Below are 14,306 nucleotides of genomic sequence, written 5' to 3' on the forward strand. Positions count from 1 at the left end.
TCAAAGGGTGGTAAGTATATGGAAAGAGTTCCACCCTCTTCATGCCTTTTACCTCCCATTCATGTCAGGCAGACGGTACTTGAAAGCTTGAGAACATGCAACACCAGACTCAGAAACAGCTTCTTGCCCTCCATCATCAGGCTTTTGAATGGTCCTTCCATAAGCTAAGGTACTGTCTGTACGATTCATCTCTGCTCCACTGCAGTCATCAGTCTCTAGAACTGTTGTGCTACAATGCTGAGAACTATAATCCGCATTCTATATATTTTATTTTATTCTACCTATTTTACGAGTTCAGCCTGATTGTATTTATATGCAATATTATCTGATTTGATTGGATAGCATGCAAATCAAATCTTTTTGCTGTATCTCGGTACATGCAATAATAATATGATGAGAAGCAACATTTGATGAGACTTATGATGAGAAGCAACATTTAGTGAAACGATGCCCGTGGCTAAATATTGAATGAATTTGGTGTTTATGTTGCCTGGAGATTAACAGGTCAGTGAAAGGATCAATGAACATCCATATTGTAACCTCAGATAGACACAAAAAGTTGGAGTAACTCTATGCGAGACATGCAGCATCTCTCGAGAAAAGCATTAGGTCAAGTTTTAGGTCAAGACCCTTCATCAAATCTTTTATTCAGAGATGCTGTCTGTCCCGCTTAGTTACTTCAGCATTTTGTGCCTATCCTCAGTAAACCAGCATCTGCAGTTCCTTCCTACACATATTGAAAACCTCAGTTGCATCAGAGATTAAACCATTAGATTAAGATACAGAGAGACAAAAATAAAAATTGGAATAATGCCCAGAACTATTAAGCATCGGTTTGAGAAACGACGTCTTGCTAAGAAGTGACACTGAATGAAAAGGTTGAATTTATCTGGATAAATACTCGAGCATAAAATTGCTCTATGTGCCCTCAATCAACGAAAATTCCTTCAAATCTGTAAAATATATTAATGAGTTCACTTTTCAGATTTATTAAGCAATAATTTGAAGAAACAATTTACATGAATAATATGAAGTCTTCAGTTTGGCAAAAGTTTGCAACTATGGTTGCCAATATAATTAGGTTATTTTCTAATTATTAGTAAGGTTTAAAGACTGGCCCATTATTATGTATGCATAAAATTCCAAAATTAAAATTACAATAAAAATCGCCAGAATTTTCATGAGGCTGCACTTGGAGTATTGGGTTCAGTTTTGGTCACCCTGCTATAGGAATAGTGTTATTGTTAGAAAGAATGCAGAAAAGATTTACTTGAGGGCCTGAGCTTTAGAGTGAAGTTTGGAAGGATAGGACCTTTTCGGAGGGGGGGGAAGATGATAGAGGTGTACTAGTCAAAAGGAGGATAAATATGGTGCACACATTATTATTCCGTTTTTTACTCGGAATAGGGGAAATCAAGTATCTGGGGACATAAGGTAAGGTGAGAGGAGAAAGATTTGATAGGAGCCTGAGGGGCAACCTTTTCACAAAGAGTGTGATGGATATATGGAACAAGCTGTCAGAGGAGGTAGTTGAGACAGGTACAATAACAACATTTAAAATACATTTGGACAGATACATGAATAGGGAAGGTTAAGAGTGATCTGGGGTAAATAGGATTTGCTTAAATGGGGCATTTTGGTCAACATGGATGAGTTGAGCTGTAGGACCCATTTCCCTGTTGAATGTCATTGTTGAAACTTAGTTTTTGCAGGCACCAATAACATTCATAAAAAGCTGTTAAGTAAAGATTGCCAAGCTAATTGCTTTTCTGACACTGGGCAGAATAAGCCTATGAAAAGGAGTAAACACCACATTTTATATCAATATCTGGGAATCAATCTACTGTAAAACAACATCATCAATAAATCACTTACGTTCCATCCTCATTGCTTCTAAAAAATACAAGGAATGGGTCTGATTTTCCAAAGAAATCTTTTTTATCTAATTTGTTGGCACAGAACTGCATCATCACAATTTCCTGCGGAAGAGGCAATAGATCAGGTGTGAGAGAAAGCAATCAAAAAGGCACCAAACAGGCTGATAAAACAATCAGGTATGGTTTGTTACTGTGATATTGCCAAGAATTAAGTAATGGGTCAGTAGATTAAGTCAGGTGAAGGGCATGGGGAAAACACGCAACAAATATCACCATGAGCGGACATAAAAATACATAGATGTCAGAAGTGAACAAATAGGACATAAATGTTGAACACTTTGGCTTTGAACAAAATACATAATTCTCTTCGTCAATTAACATAGTTAAAGCATCATATATTTTGCAAAGTTTTGCAGAGCCTCAAAACTTTTTTGGACAAAATCATTAAAAAAAAAGTGTAGAAAAACAAATAACAAATAAATGTATACAATCTAATTCAAAAGAAAACAGTAAATGGGCTAAAATGGATCACACTGGGAAACAGGCCCCAGAAATCCTAGCTGGGTATTTAACCTGGTGAAGAACAAATAAGAATTCTTGGTACAATATTTTTTAAATTATATCTGGGAATTGCCAGTGGTGATTGTACTGCCTTCATGTACAATCACCAGGCTCCTGTTTCACAAGTGGCTATTAGCACTGAAGCTAATGATTGCTACTGATTAAAGACATGCCTGTATTTCTTAATGAGGAAGTGCACACTGACTGGAATCATCATTCCACAAGCCACCATAGGTTGCTGGTAGACATGGGGTTGATAAAGCAGCCGGACAATATGGCAAATTCATGGATGGATGGTGGAAAAAAGTGGTGGAGAGAACACATCAACCTAAAGAGTGTCCCAAGAAACATCCTGAATACACAATGAAATAGCACTGGCGAGTTAAAGATGTAATCTGTTGTAAAGATACACTTATCTAACTCCTACATCTAACCAGCAGGGCTGGAATCCTACTTTGCAATGCCCCACAGAATCCCAATTAACTGCACGTCTGAAGAAGGTTCTCGGCCCAAAGTCACCTATTCCTTTTCTTCAGAGATGTTGCTTGATCTGCCGAGTTACTCTAGCTTTTTTGTGTCCACCTTTGGTTTAAACCAGCACCTGCTGTTCCTTCCTACATATCAAGTCTTACACCCACTTTTCATATCTTGCACAAATAGCCAGATATTTTTTCTTCATACATTCTACTTCCTCCTCACCACAAAATCTCTTCTAATTTGCAGCGTAAACTTTCAGCTTTTGATTGCAAACATTTACCATGTCCCTCACCCCAATATTTGCATTGTGCTTTTCTTTCAGACACTTTAAGAAATTGCACAATGTAAGCACTGTAGTTTTAGCTGACATTTGTAGCCATCAGCTCAGAAACTAAGAACATACAAGCTAAGTGAGGGGTTTGCAAATGCTGAGTCACCCTGCTGGCAGCAAGATGTGGATGGGCAAAGAAATGGATGCCACAAGTGTCAGTTCCCTGTAGGATGAGAGTGCATGTTGCTCCACTGCAGATGGGGACAGTTTTCCTGGTGCTAAATACTATATTCTTTAGGCGAGTTAAATACTAGCTGAATCACTGACATTGAATTTGGTGATTGCTGATATCAAATCACGTTTGCACACTTATCCACTTACTTCAGCAAGCACAATGCTTCTGAAATTGGCAAAGCGTACCAACACTTAATAAGTTTACAAGAGTTCGGCCAAAGCTGCACTCTGTGACAGTCCAATTTTGTGACCAAAAATTTTTAATCTCTGTAGTAAATAAAGTCTGAAAAATATCACATACAAATTGATTATTTTGTCATGGTATAGTTCTTGTTTGTCAACAAAAGGAATTGTATTTGCTGGGTTACATTAAAAAAAAAAGACACAAAGTGCTGGAGTAGCTCAGCCAGTCAGGCAGCATCTCTGGGTAACATGAAGAGGCGACATTTCGGGTCAGGACCTCTCTTCATACCGATTGTAGCAGTGGGATGAAACTTGGAAGATAAGTGGGGGCAGGGCAAACCTGGCAAGTGATAGGTGAATACAGGTGTGGGTTTGTTTTTGATTGGCAGATGATTGGACAAACGCCAGAGATGAAAAGGCAAAAAGTGTGAGATAAGGAGATGAGGTTTGGGGATGTGTGATATTTGCAGTCAGAGGAAGGGGGTGGAATGCGGCTGGTGGGGGAGAGGAAGGGGAAGGGGAAGGGGAGACGCATCCAGGTGGGTCACAGGGAAGGGAGAATGAAAAAAGGGTGAGGTAGCTAACCTACAAATATTCCCCTTGTTCCTCCCACATTTTCCCCTTCTCTTCCCCGTGCCTCACCTAGATGAGCATCCATTTTTCCCTTTCCCCTTCCACTTCTACTCATTTTCACTTTCCCCCGCCACCTCTACTTGTTTGGCTGATGTCTCTAACTGTTTTATTCTTGTTTCTCAGTCTCACAATGGCTTGACTTGCACTGGCACAACTTTGGTCCTCATGTTGATAAACAGCAATAAACGTTTCCAAAGGTGATGAAAAGACTGGAGGAAAGACTAGGTGCTGAGAGCTCTCCGATACCTGCATTAAGGAGGCATTTAAACACACCAGAGCAATTACAAACACCTGCGAAGCCTCAATGTCTCAAACATCATGGTGCCCTGAAATGGGGGGACTATGTAATTTCCACATGGTGAAGCCAAAATGTTTTAAAAATGGCCTTTAAATAGGTGGCGGATCTACGATGAAACTAATAAAGCTTAAGCTTCAAGGTCCCTAATCCTGGAGGGACCCCAGAAGCAACTTTAGCCCAGATATTCTTCAGAGTTAAATCAGAATTCCAATTTTTTTTGTTTTCCCAGAAATTAATCTGATTTTTCACCTCGACTAAACCCCCTGCCTCAACTAAACGTCACCTCACACTTAAACCTTTACTCATCAAACCTCGCCTCGAACGGGAGAGAGACAGCGATTAGATAAGGTGCGGATAAGGTCTAAGGTGGAGTTTAGTCGTGAGGCGGAGGTTTAGTTAAGGTGGAGTTTAGTCGTGAGGTGTGAGGTTTATTTGAGGGGCAAGGTTTAGTGAGGTACGGTTTAGTCGAGGCGAGTTTTAGGTGTGAGGAGAAGTTTGGTAGTGAGGTATCGTCGAGGCGAGTGGTTTAGTGAGGAGAGGAGGTGTAGGTGTGGGGAAGTGAGTGTAGGTGAGGTGAGGAAAAGTGGGTGGCTGAGCTCATGAAGGGAGATTGAGGTGCTGCTGAAGGAGACGAGACCACTGCCTTCTGTTGCAGAGAATTTCACACATTTATAACTCGGGGTGAAAAAGTTTTTTCTCATCTCAGTGCCAGGCAAGGAGACATTTCTGGTAACATTTTTTTTGTAAAGATTTTTTTTAGCTTATGAGGCCATTTATTGAAACATACGATTATTAAGGGTTTGGACATGCTAGAGGCAGGAAACATGTTTTCAATGCAGCAAGAGTCCAGAGCCAGGGCTACAGTTCAAGAATACGTGGTAGGCCATTTAGAACAGAGATGAGGAATTAATTTTTCACGCAGAGAGTTGTGAATCTGCGGAATTCTCTGCCTCAAAAGGCAGTGGAGATCAATTCTCTGGAGGATGTCGAGAGATATAGATAGAGTTCTTAGATATGGGGAGAAGGCAGGATATGGGTACTGATTATGGATGATCAGCCATTATCACAGTGAGTGGCGGTGCTGGCTCGATGGGATGAATGGCATACTCCTGCACCTATTGTCTGTTTCATGAAATGTATATCTTTTGGGGGTTATTTTATTTTACTGCCGATGTTAGCAATGTTACAAAATTTTGAGATTTTAAAAATCAAGTCTGCAATTTATCCCATCAGATAAAGCATAACAATAAGTTTAATTTGACACCAAATTCACTTTCATATCTCAAGTATTAAAAAAGTTATGGCCATTTTCATACTCGGAAATTAGCATCTTGTTCCCTATTGATTTTCAATGGACATTACAAAAAAGCTGTGATCTTGGATAGTCAAAAGCCCATTTCTTAAGGAAAGATTAACATTTTTAAATAGCCTAAGTGTCCAAAGATTATTCACAAATAATTCACAATATAACATGATTTGTATATCTAATTTACATTAATTTATAGGCCAAATGGAAGGAATTTAGTGTTCAATTGCTGTAAATAAATGCCCATTTAAATCGGCTTTCTAGTGGGTTCCTGTGGAACGCGCTGGTTTAGAATGTTGACATCGCGCTGGATTAGTGCTCTCAAATGCCGAGAAAAATACTGCGGGATACCAAAAGCCCAAAATGAACTACTCGCTATAGATAACTTGATATATAGGGTTATATATATGCCCCATTTAATGTAAAAATAAGGTACATACCTTTAATTGTTTGCTTTATAAAACCCTGGGGCTGCGAGAGGTTGCGGAATCAGACAGTAATTTTAAAATTATTATAACTATATTATCGAGGCCTATAAAACTAATAATACCTTTTGCGACCGGGTCTTGCAGCGATTTTTCGTTAATGATTTACTAGGCTGAACATCTGCGATTAGTACAGCCTAGTAAAAATTGCGTTTTAAACCCGCCCCCTCCAAACAGCGCCAAAATCGCGGATATGGCTTTGGGCAGATTCCCAATGACGATTCAGGTAGGTTTTGTAACATACCTACCGATGTGTTAGAAAAATTCTAAGCTTCTGTTATGTAAATTACCAGTAGAAAGCTTGAGAATCACTTTCAATTTATTGAAAATGCGTTGCCCCCTGAACCCCCCTCCCCGGGGCCTAGCCAGCCTCCTGGACCTCAGGCCAATATTTCCTACTTTTTTTTCTGGAGGTCAATATCATGCTTAGTCCACATTGCTTAAATGTTTTGGGTCTACTGTACAAGAAGGGGGTTTAAAAAAATAAGGATATTAATAATGTAGTGTAATTCAATACAAAATAATAGTTAAAATTAAAAGGTTATTATAGTATCATGTAGGATAGGTAGACGTAAAATAAAAAACATTCAAATTAATGATGTTTCATTCTAAATATATTTATATTTTTCATTCTAAATATATTATAAATAATTTAAAACACACTTAACATTTATGACAGAAATTAAAATTTGTGGTGATCTGTCGCAACCCCATTGAAGAAGATAACAGTGGTTAACCAGGCACCGTTGCTGGTTGCAAAGGGCCCCCCCATAATAGTTCAAGCTTCAGAGCCCCATAAATGTTGGTCCGCCACTGGCCTTTAATACAATCTGACAATGTGCACTTTAACCACATGTGATTTTTTTCTGTTACAAATCTCAAATTGTGGAGTACAAAGCAAATAAATAAGTGATGGGTCCTTGTCCTAAACATTATGGCGGGCACTGGAATATATTAATTAATATCAGCAAAAATCTTACCTAGTGTATCAATACATTAAATAACACAGGTCGTTTTTCAAATGTTCCAGTGGTTTCCGACGTAATAATTTTAAAGATAGATATTATGTTCGACATTTCAATAGTGATGTGTTAACATAAATCAGTATAGCCTGTAATCGGATATATTTCTAGAGCACACTGCTTAGTTGTTATTTAGACAACACTGCTTATTTGTGATACATTTGGTTTCACTGTATAGCTGATTTTGTCACTTTTAAATAAAATAATCTGAAAAGGGTTTATGAATGTACATTGATAATTACATTTAAAATTTAGAGAGTCCAATAAAATCCAATAATAAATTTATAGCAGCATCATAAAAAAGACTTGCTTTATTTCCTTATTTGTATTTTGAAGATTAACATTATTCCCACACAGTAATTCCATCATGCGTACAAAAATATGAATGATATCTTGTATACATAAACTTCATTTTCTTGCTTAAGGTCTGTAAAGTCATTATCTGTACAGAACTATATAAAGTAGATAATATCTTCCTTCCATTACCTGGTACAGGACGTGAACTAATGGACAATTTAATAATCTTAATCTGGAAACTGCCGATTATTACTGCTATCTCGTAGCATCATTTTAACACATCCACCGCGTTACCTCCCATTGATCGCCTTGGTCGCCTCATAAAACATGATCAAGCTAGTACGACTTGACCTGCCCTGTACAAAGCCATGCTGACTGTCCAGTATTGCCCCATTCTCTTTCAAATGGGAGTAAATCCTATCCTGAAGGATCCTCTCCAATAGTTTCCCTACCACTGAGGTGCAACTCACTGGTCAATAATTCCCTGGATTCTCTCCACTTGCCTTAGTAAATAAAGAAACAAAGTTAGCTACTCTCCCACTCTCTGGGACCTCGCCTGTGACTAAAGAAAATGCAAAGATCTTTGTCAAGGCTCCTGCAATCTCTTCTCTTGCCCCTCTCAATAACCTGGGATAGATCCCATCATGCCCTGGGGATTTATCCACCTTCATGCTCTTCATTTATAGAAGGAACAAACCAATATTTGACAGTCATAGTAAAGTATAGTTAATATAAGTACACGGTTCAAATATTTCAACACTTTCAAGGCATGTCAAGTATATCATTTTATCTTTTTGCAGAGTGTGAATTTGCTCTTACATGGCAATTGTTCAATTCCTCGGCTGTTAGAATAATTGCCCCACATTTCTTGCCAGGAATTCCTCTGTTAGGTTAAAAAAAAGACAAAAATAAATACTTATGCTTTCATATAATTTTTATAAATTATACATATAGTATACATTTGAATAAATCTTTATTTTACTTGATCCAAGAGTATTTATGATACATGTGCTGCAGTTGGGATGTGCAATATTTAAAACAATAGCCCGAACAAAATAAATCTTACATTCAAAATATATTTTTTTGTAATCCAAAATTCCCTTTGTCAGGGATTATTCAGTTATGTAATTATGTGAAACTAACAGCCATTAATTGGAAACAAGAACCAGTTTTCATAAAAGCTGCTCTAAAGCACATTTCAAATAGTAATAATTTGAAATTAACAGGACAGTTTTCCAAACAAACATGTGCCTACTCATACATCCACAACTGCTTCTTCTATGCCTCAGTTGAATGCAAAGCAATGTGGTATGTTAATCAGCCTATAGAACTTCTGTCCTCCGAAGTGTTCTGTAACAACTTTATTACTCCTGCAATCTCCTGGCATATTTGTACTTCTAATTCTCATTGACTATTTTGGGGCCTATAACACACTACCAAAAAGGTGATCAGCCCCTTTTTACTTCTCAGCTCCACCCATATAGCCTCAATGAATGAACCATCAAAAATGTAATCTCAGACTACTGCCATGATATTCTCCTTAATCAATAAACCATCACCTAATTGTTTTTAACACCGTCCAACCCCCCCACCCCATTCTATCTCTCCTGTTACAACCTGTACCCTGGAACATTCAACTGCCAGTCCCGCCAGTCCCAAAATGGTTGCATCATTAATATTGGGGCTGGATGCAGCTGCCAATGACAAACTGAAATAGAACACCACCAATCCTCAGAGCAAAGGCTGGTCAATGGAAACATGGAAGCCCGTGGCAGAAGGATGTGGTGCAATTGAAAGAAAATTAAGGCCTCTTTTTATTTGAAGCATGCTAGAAGTGATTCATACCCAATATCTGGTTTTTCCCCATGACAAATTTTTCAAGTTTATCTAGTTCCCCCCCAAAATCACGTGATTGATATGGCTTTTAAGCCTCTTCTACAATATTCCATATTCTGCCAAGAATTGCTTGTTATCTCCTCCTTGTATATATACTCTGTTTTCACAGGTCAACTATTTCAACCGCATCGTGCCAATATTAAATGATGTACACATATTCTTGAAGCAGCATTCTAATTGCTATGCTGTAATTTAAATAATTAATACTATAGGAGCAAAACTTCAAACCAAAAATAACCAAGCACAAATAGCTAATTAGACTCCATTTGACACTTAGAATACATAGGCCCAATATAGCATGAAATCCTCTTGTACGTCACTTTAGAGAATTATTAATCTCAGCCTTCCCCAACACTTTCTACATGGCATTGCCATGTATTTTTCACTGTACTGACGGCACATTTTAGCCATAGGGAACAATGATCCTAAAAACACTGACAACAAACAGACTAAAACTATAATTTTAGCCCAATGCCAAAAAATCAATTCCTCTTTAGGAGGTAAGACCATTGCCAATACTAAGTGCAAATCTAGCGTGTGTATCAGCAAATGGCGTTTTATAATTGCCCCCTTGTTTTGTCGGTTAATTTATCAATAAACTAAAATCAACAAAACCAAGAAAACCAAGCTGCGCGGAAAAAACTCCAAGCCCTCCTGCACGGGGGTAGCCTGCTGAGCTGGCCCTGCTCGTCCCATAAGACCAGAGACCGGGAGCCGGCAATGACAACAATAACAGATGCCACGGGTGAGGAGCAAGGCCAGTTGGAGAGGAGAGAGAACGAGGGTCTGGCCTACCACGCCTTCAAGATCAGCTGTGGGTGGCGCCCCCAGGGCACAAAGGTGGACCTGCGAAGATAGGGATGTCGGTTCACAGGTCGACCCGCACGTCCTAGGAAGGCGATGTCTGGAAGCCTGCAGCAGACTGGACTTGCCTGGATCAGAGTACTGACTGAACTTTGAAAATTACATCAAAAACAAGGCGCCTTTTGCATGTAGGCTCAGTAGACTACTGCTGTACACTTCGTTAATCGGGGATGTGCTTAAGCAATACCTCACTGGACTGTGTATAAGAAAATAATTTCACTATGAGTTTGCACATGTGTAATAAAAGCGCATTGAACCAATAAAAGGACAATTTATCACTTTTATTTATCAAATATTATCACCCTTTGCAACAAATAATTTATTATACACTACACAACACTAAGATACGAAACAGATATTAACTAAACTATGAACCATGGCTGTCTTTGGTTGTACTATGGACATTAGTCTTTTTTAGCACTAGTATTCGGATTTTTATTTAATTTAATTTTTGTTTCTTTAATCGCATTTGTATCTCTAAACAAAACTAAACACAGAGAAAGATAATAATCTTTCTCTGTGTTAAGTTTAGAGATACAGCGCAGAAACAGGCTGTTAGGCCCACTGAGACCACGCTGACCAGCGATCTCCGCATATTAACACTATCCTACACACACTAGGGACAATTTGTATTTATACAAAGCCAATCAACCTACAAACCTGCACGTTTTTGGAGTGTAGGAGGAAACTGAGGATCTCAGAGAAAATCCACTCGATCACGGGGAGAACGTACAAACTCTGCACAGACAGCACCCATAGTCAAGTTCGAACCTGGGTCTCTGATGCTGAAAACGCTGCAAGGCATCAACTCTACTGCTGCGCCACCATGCCACCCTCCAGACCTGTTATGCAGCTGCAAGTAAGAATTTAATTTCTATTATTGGTACATGCGGTGTATGTAATAGAAATGGTATTACCTGCCTCCAAGTTAAAGGGGAAGGAGTGGTAGGTATGTAATATAAATGGTGTTACCTGCCTCCAAGTTAAAGGGGGAGGAGTGTTAGGTATGTGATATAATTAGCATATGTGATGTCTTGTGCAAGTACGCATGCGCGGGGGAGACTTATGGTGGCGTCCTGGAATAGTGTACTCCCGTATCCGAGCCTTATTTAAGTCTGTTCCAAGCATCCAAATACACAACAGTACATATGACAATTAAACACAGTCATAGAGTGATACAGTGTGGAAACAGGCACTTCGGCCCAACTCGCCCATACCGACCAACAATGTCCCAGCTACCCTAATCTCACTTGCTGCGCTTGGTCCAGAACCCTCCAAACCTGTCCTATCCATGTACCTGTCCAACTGTTTCTTAAATGATGGAATAGTCCCAGCCTCAACTACCTCCTCTGGCAGCTTGTTCCATACACCCACCCAACAACCTCTGTGTGGAAAAAGATACCCCTCGAAATCCTATTAAATCTTTTCCCCTTCACCTTGAAACTACGTCCGCTCATCCTCGTGTCCCCTACTCTGGGTAAAAGACTGTGCATCTACCCGATCTATCCCTCTCATGATTTTGTATACCTCTATAAGATCTCCCCTCATCCTCCTATGCTCCATGGAATAGAGACCCAGCCTGCTCAACATTTCCCTGTAGTTCACACCCTCTAGTCCTGGCACCATCCTCGTAAAACTCTTGACTCAAATAACAACTGTTAATTTATTTCAATAAAATGTACCAGATATTATCATATCTCTGTATGAAATATTATGGAAGCACAAGCCCTGGGCCAAATGTGCTGCCTTTTCCTTTATCTTATTTGTATCAGTTCCTAGTTGGCTGGCCCACTGTGTGGACACTTGCATTGTAACACAAGGGAAAAGTGGAACAATTTTTCATCCTGCCCTTTTCCAACAACATATATTCTGCCAAGAGAGCACACTTCATGTAAGAATTTACAGCAGTTGTATTGAGAATCCTTCTATCACTTGCCTGAAGACGAAGAGGGACATATGAGTTCCATTGTACTGCCAATCAACATCAAAAACAGGTCCTAGTAATTTATTCACCTTATTGCTCTGCAAGAGTCCCAACACCTTCTTCTTAGTCCCAAACAGTCCTTGCCTATTAGTATTCTCCACACTGATCTCACTGTCTTCAATATCTTTCTCCTTACTCATTTAGTACCTTGCCTAAATCCCTGGACTCTAAGCACAAATTCCCTCCTTTATCCTTGAGCAATCCTACCTTCTGTACTTTTCCTCTTGTTTTTAATATACGGACAAACAGCTTTGGGATTTTTGTTAATCTAACTTGCCAAATTCATTTCTTAGCCCTTTTTGACTCTTCTAATCGCTACTTGAGTTCTTTCTTCATATTCTTCAAAAGCCCTGTCTGCTTTCAATCTCGTAAATCTTGCATGCACTTCCTTTTTCTTACTGCGCAAATTTACAAACTCTTTGGTCAAGGTTCCAGTCAATATAGGAAAAGTTAAAGTCACCCACTAAGGAAACCCGAAGAAGTCTGAAGAAGGGTCTCAACCCAAAACGTTGACTATTTCCTTTGCTCCATAGATGCAGCCTCACCCGCTGAGTTTCTCCATCATTTTTGTCTACCTTCGATTTGCAAGCATCTGCAGTTCCTTCTCAAACACTAAGAAAACCATGTTTCTTTGGCATCTTTCGGTAACCTGTCTACATATCTGTTAGAGGAACAGATTTACAATGGGGAAGGATAAGCTCCACCCATACTGCCTCAATGGACAAGCCCTGTGTCCTCTCTGCGCTGGTGATATTCTCCCTGAACAAAAACGCAACGCCTCCACCTCTTACCTCTCCCTCGATCATGTCTGAAACATTGAAACCCTGGAATGGCCTGTTCCATGCTGTATCTCTAAACTCTAAACCACCAGCTCTTATCTTAATAAAATATCTAAACTACTGTTGTCTCCAGACTATGGCAAGTATTTTAAATAAACTAAATAAGTGATAAGCATGTAGGAAAATAACAACATTTTATTGTACACGACATTGGTGAGGCCACATTTGGAGTATTGTGTTCAGTTTTATCCAGCATGCTATAGGAAAGATGTTAAACTGGCAAGAGCGCAGAGAAGATTTACGAGAATGTTGCCAGGACTTGAGGGCCTGAGTTATAGGGAGAGATTGGGCAGGCTAGGACTTTATTCCTTGAAGCACAGGAGGATGAGAGATGTATAAGATCATAAGGGGGAGAGATTGGGGAGATAAGATGTTGTGCAACATGAGATCCTTAAAATTCCGAAAGGCTTTGATGGAATGGATACAAAACAAATTCAGAAATGATATACAATGTCTGATACAGATATAGGCTAATTTGGCCCAACCAGTCTACGCCAGTGTTTATGTTCCACTGGGTAAATATATATAGAGAATGGATTCAAGCGTTACTCTGATACTTTTAAATGAGGAATAATGGGAGCATGCTCAGGTGGGGCATAAATGCTCTTGTCGGCCAAATTGGTGAGATAAATAACATGAAATTTTATCTTTTGTGGCCGATTTGTATGTAACATATTAAATATAATAGTGTAGCGAGTCCAAACTTCGTGATCAAATGGTTACTTTATTCGGTGAGATAAGTTTAACATACATGTGCGTTTGGGACTCTAACATATTGAGTCATTGCTGCTGGGCGAGGGTGTTGACTTGTGCTCAGCTACCCGTTGACTCATGATCTCAAGGTAAGATCTGCTGATGCAGCAGGACACTCCCCTTAACCCATGACATCATGTGACAGTCCTCGTAACCACTGACAAAGGTTCGACAGTAAGTGGTCTGACCATTAGGTGACTCCACAGGACCCCCCCCCCAAGAACCGGATGCAGGCCAACGAAACGCGGCAGCCAAAATTCGTAAACTCACAGGCGAAAAGGGATGCAGCGCGTAAGGTGCGCAAGCATGGTCGAGAGCGACTCCTG

General features: G+C 39.5%; 1 protein-coding gene across 4 annotated transcripts in view; it reads right to left on the reverse strand.

The window, feature by feature from the left end:
- The window catches only part of LOC129707718 (copine-8), a 204,072-nt gene that overhangs the window by 70,625 nt on the left and 119,141 nt on the right, over positions 1–14,306 (reverse strand). For all 4 annotated transcript variants that reach the window (XM_055652946.1, XM_055652945.1, XM_055652949.1 and 1 more), the window contains 2 exons: positions 8,464–8,527; positions 1,876–1,979 (listed from right to left, as the gene is read on the reverse strand). In XM_055652946.1, the coding sequence (XP_055508921.1) occupies positions 1,876–1,979; positions 8,464–8,527 (168 nt within the window). The remainder of the gene's footprint in view (positions 1–1,875; positions 1,980–8,463; positions 8,528–14,306) is intronic.

Source organism: Leucoraja erinacea, chromosome 22, assembly GCF_028641065.1.
Source record: "Leucoraja erinacea ecotype New England chromosome 22, Leri_hhj_1, whole genome shotgun sequence".
NCBI classification, from domain to species: domain Eukaryota; kingdom Metazoa; phylum Chordata; class Chondrichthyes; order Rajiformes; family Rajidae; genus Leucoraja; species Leucoraja erinaceus.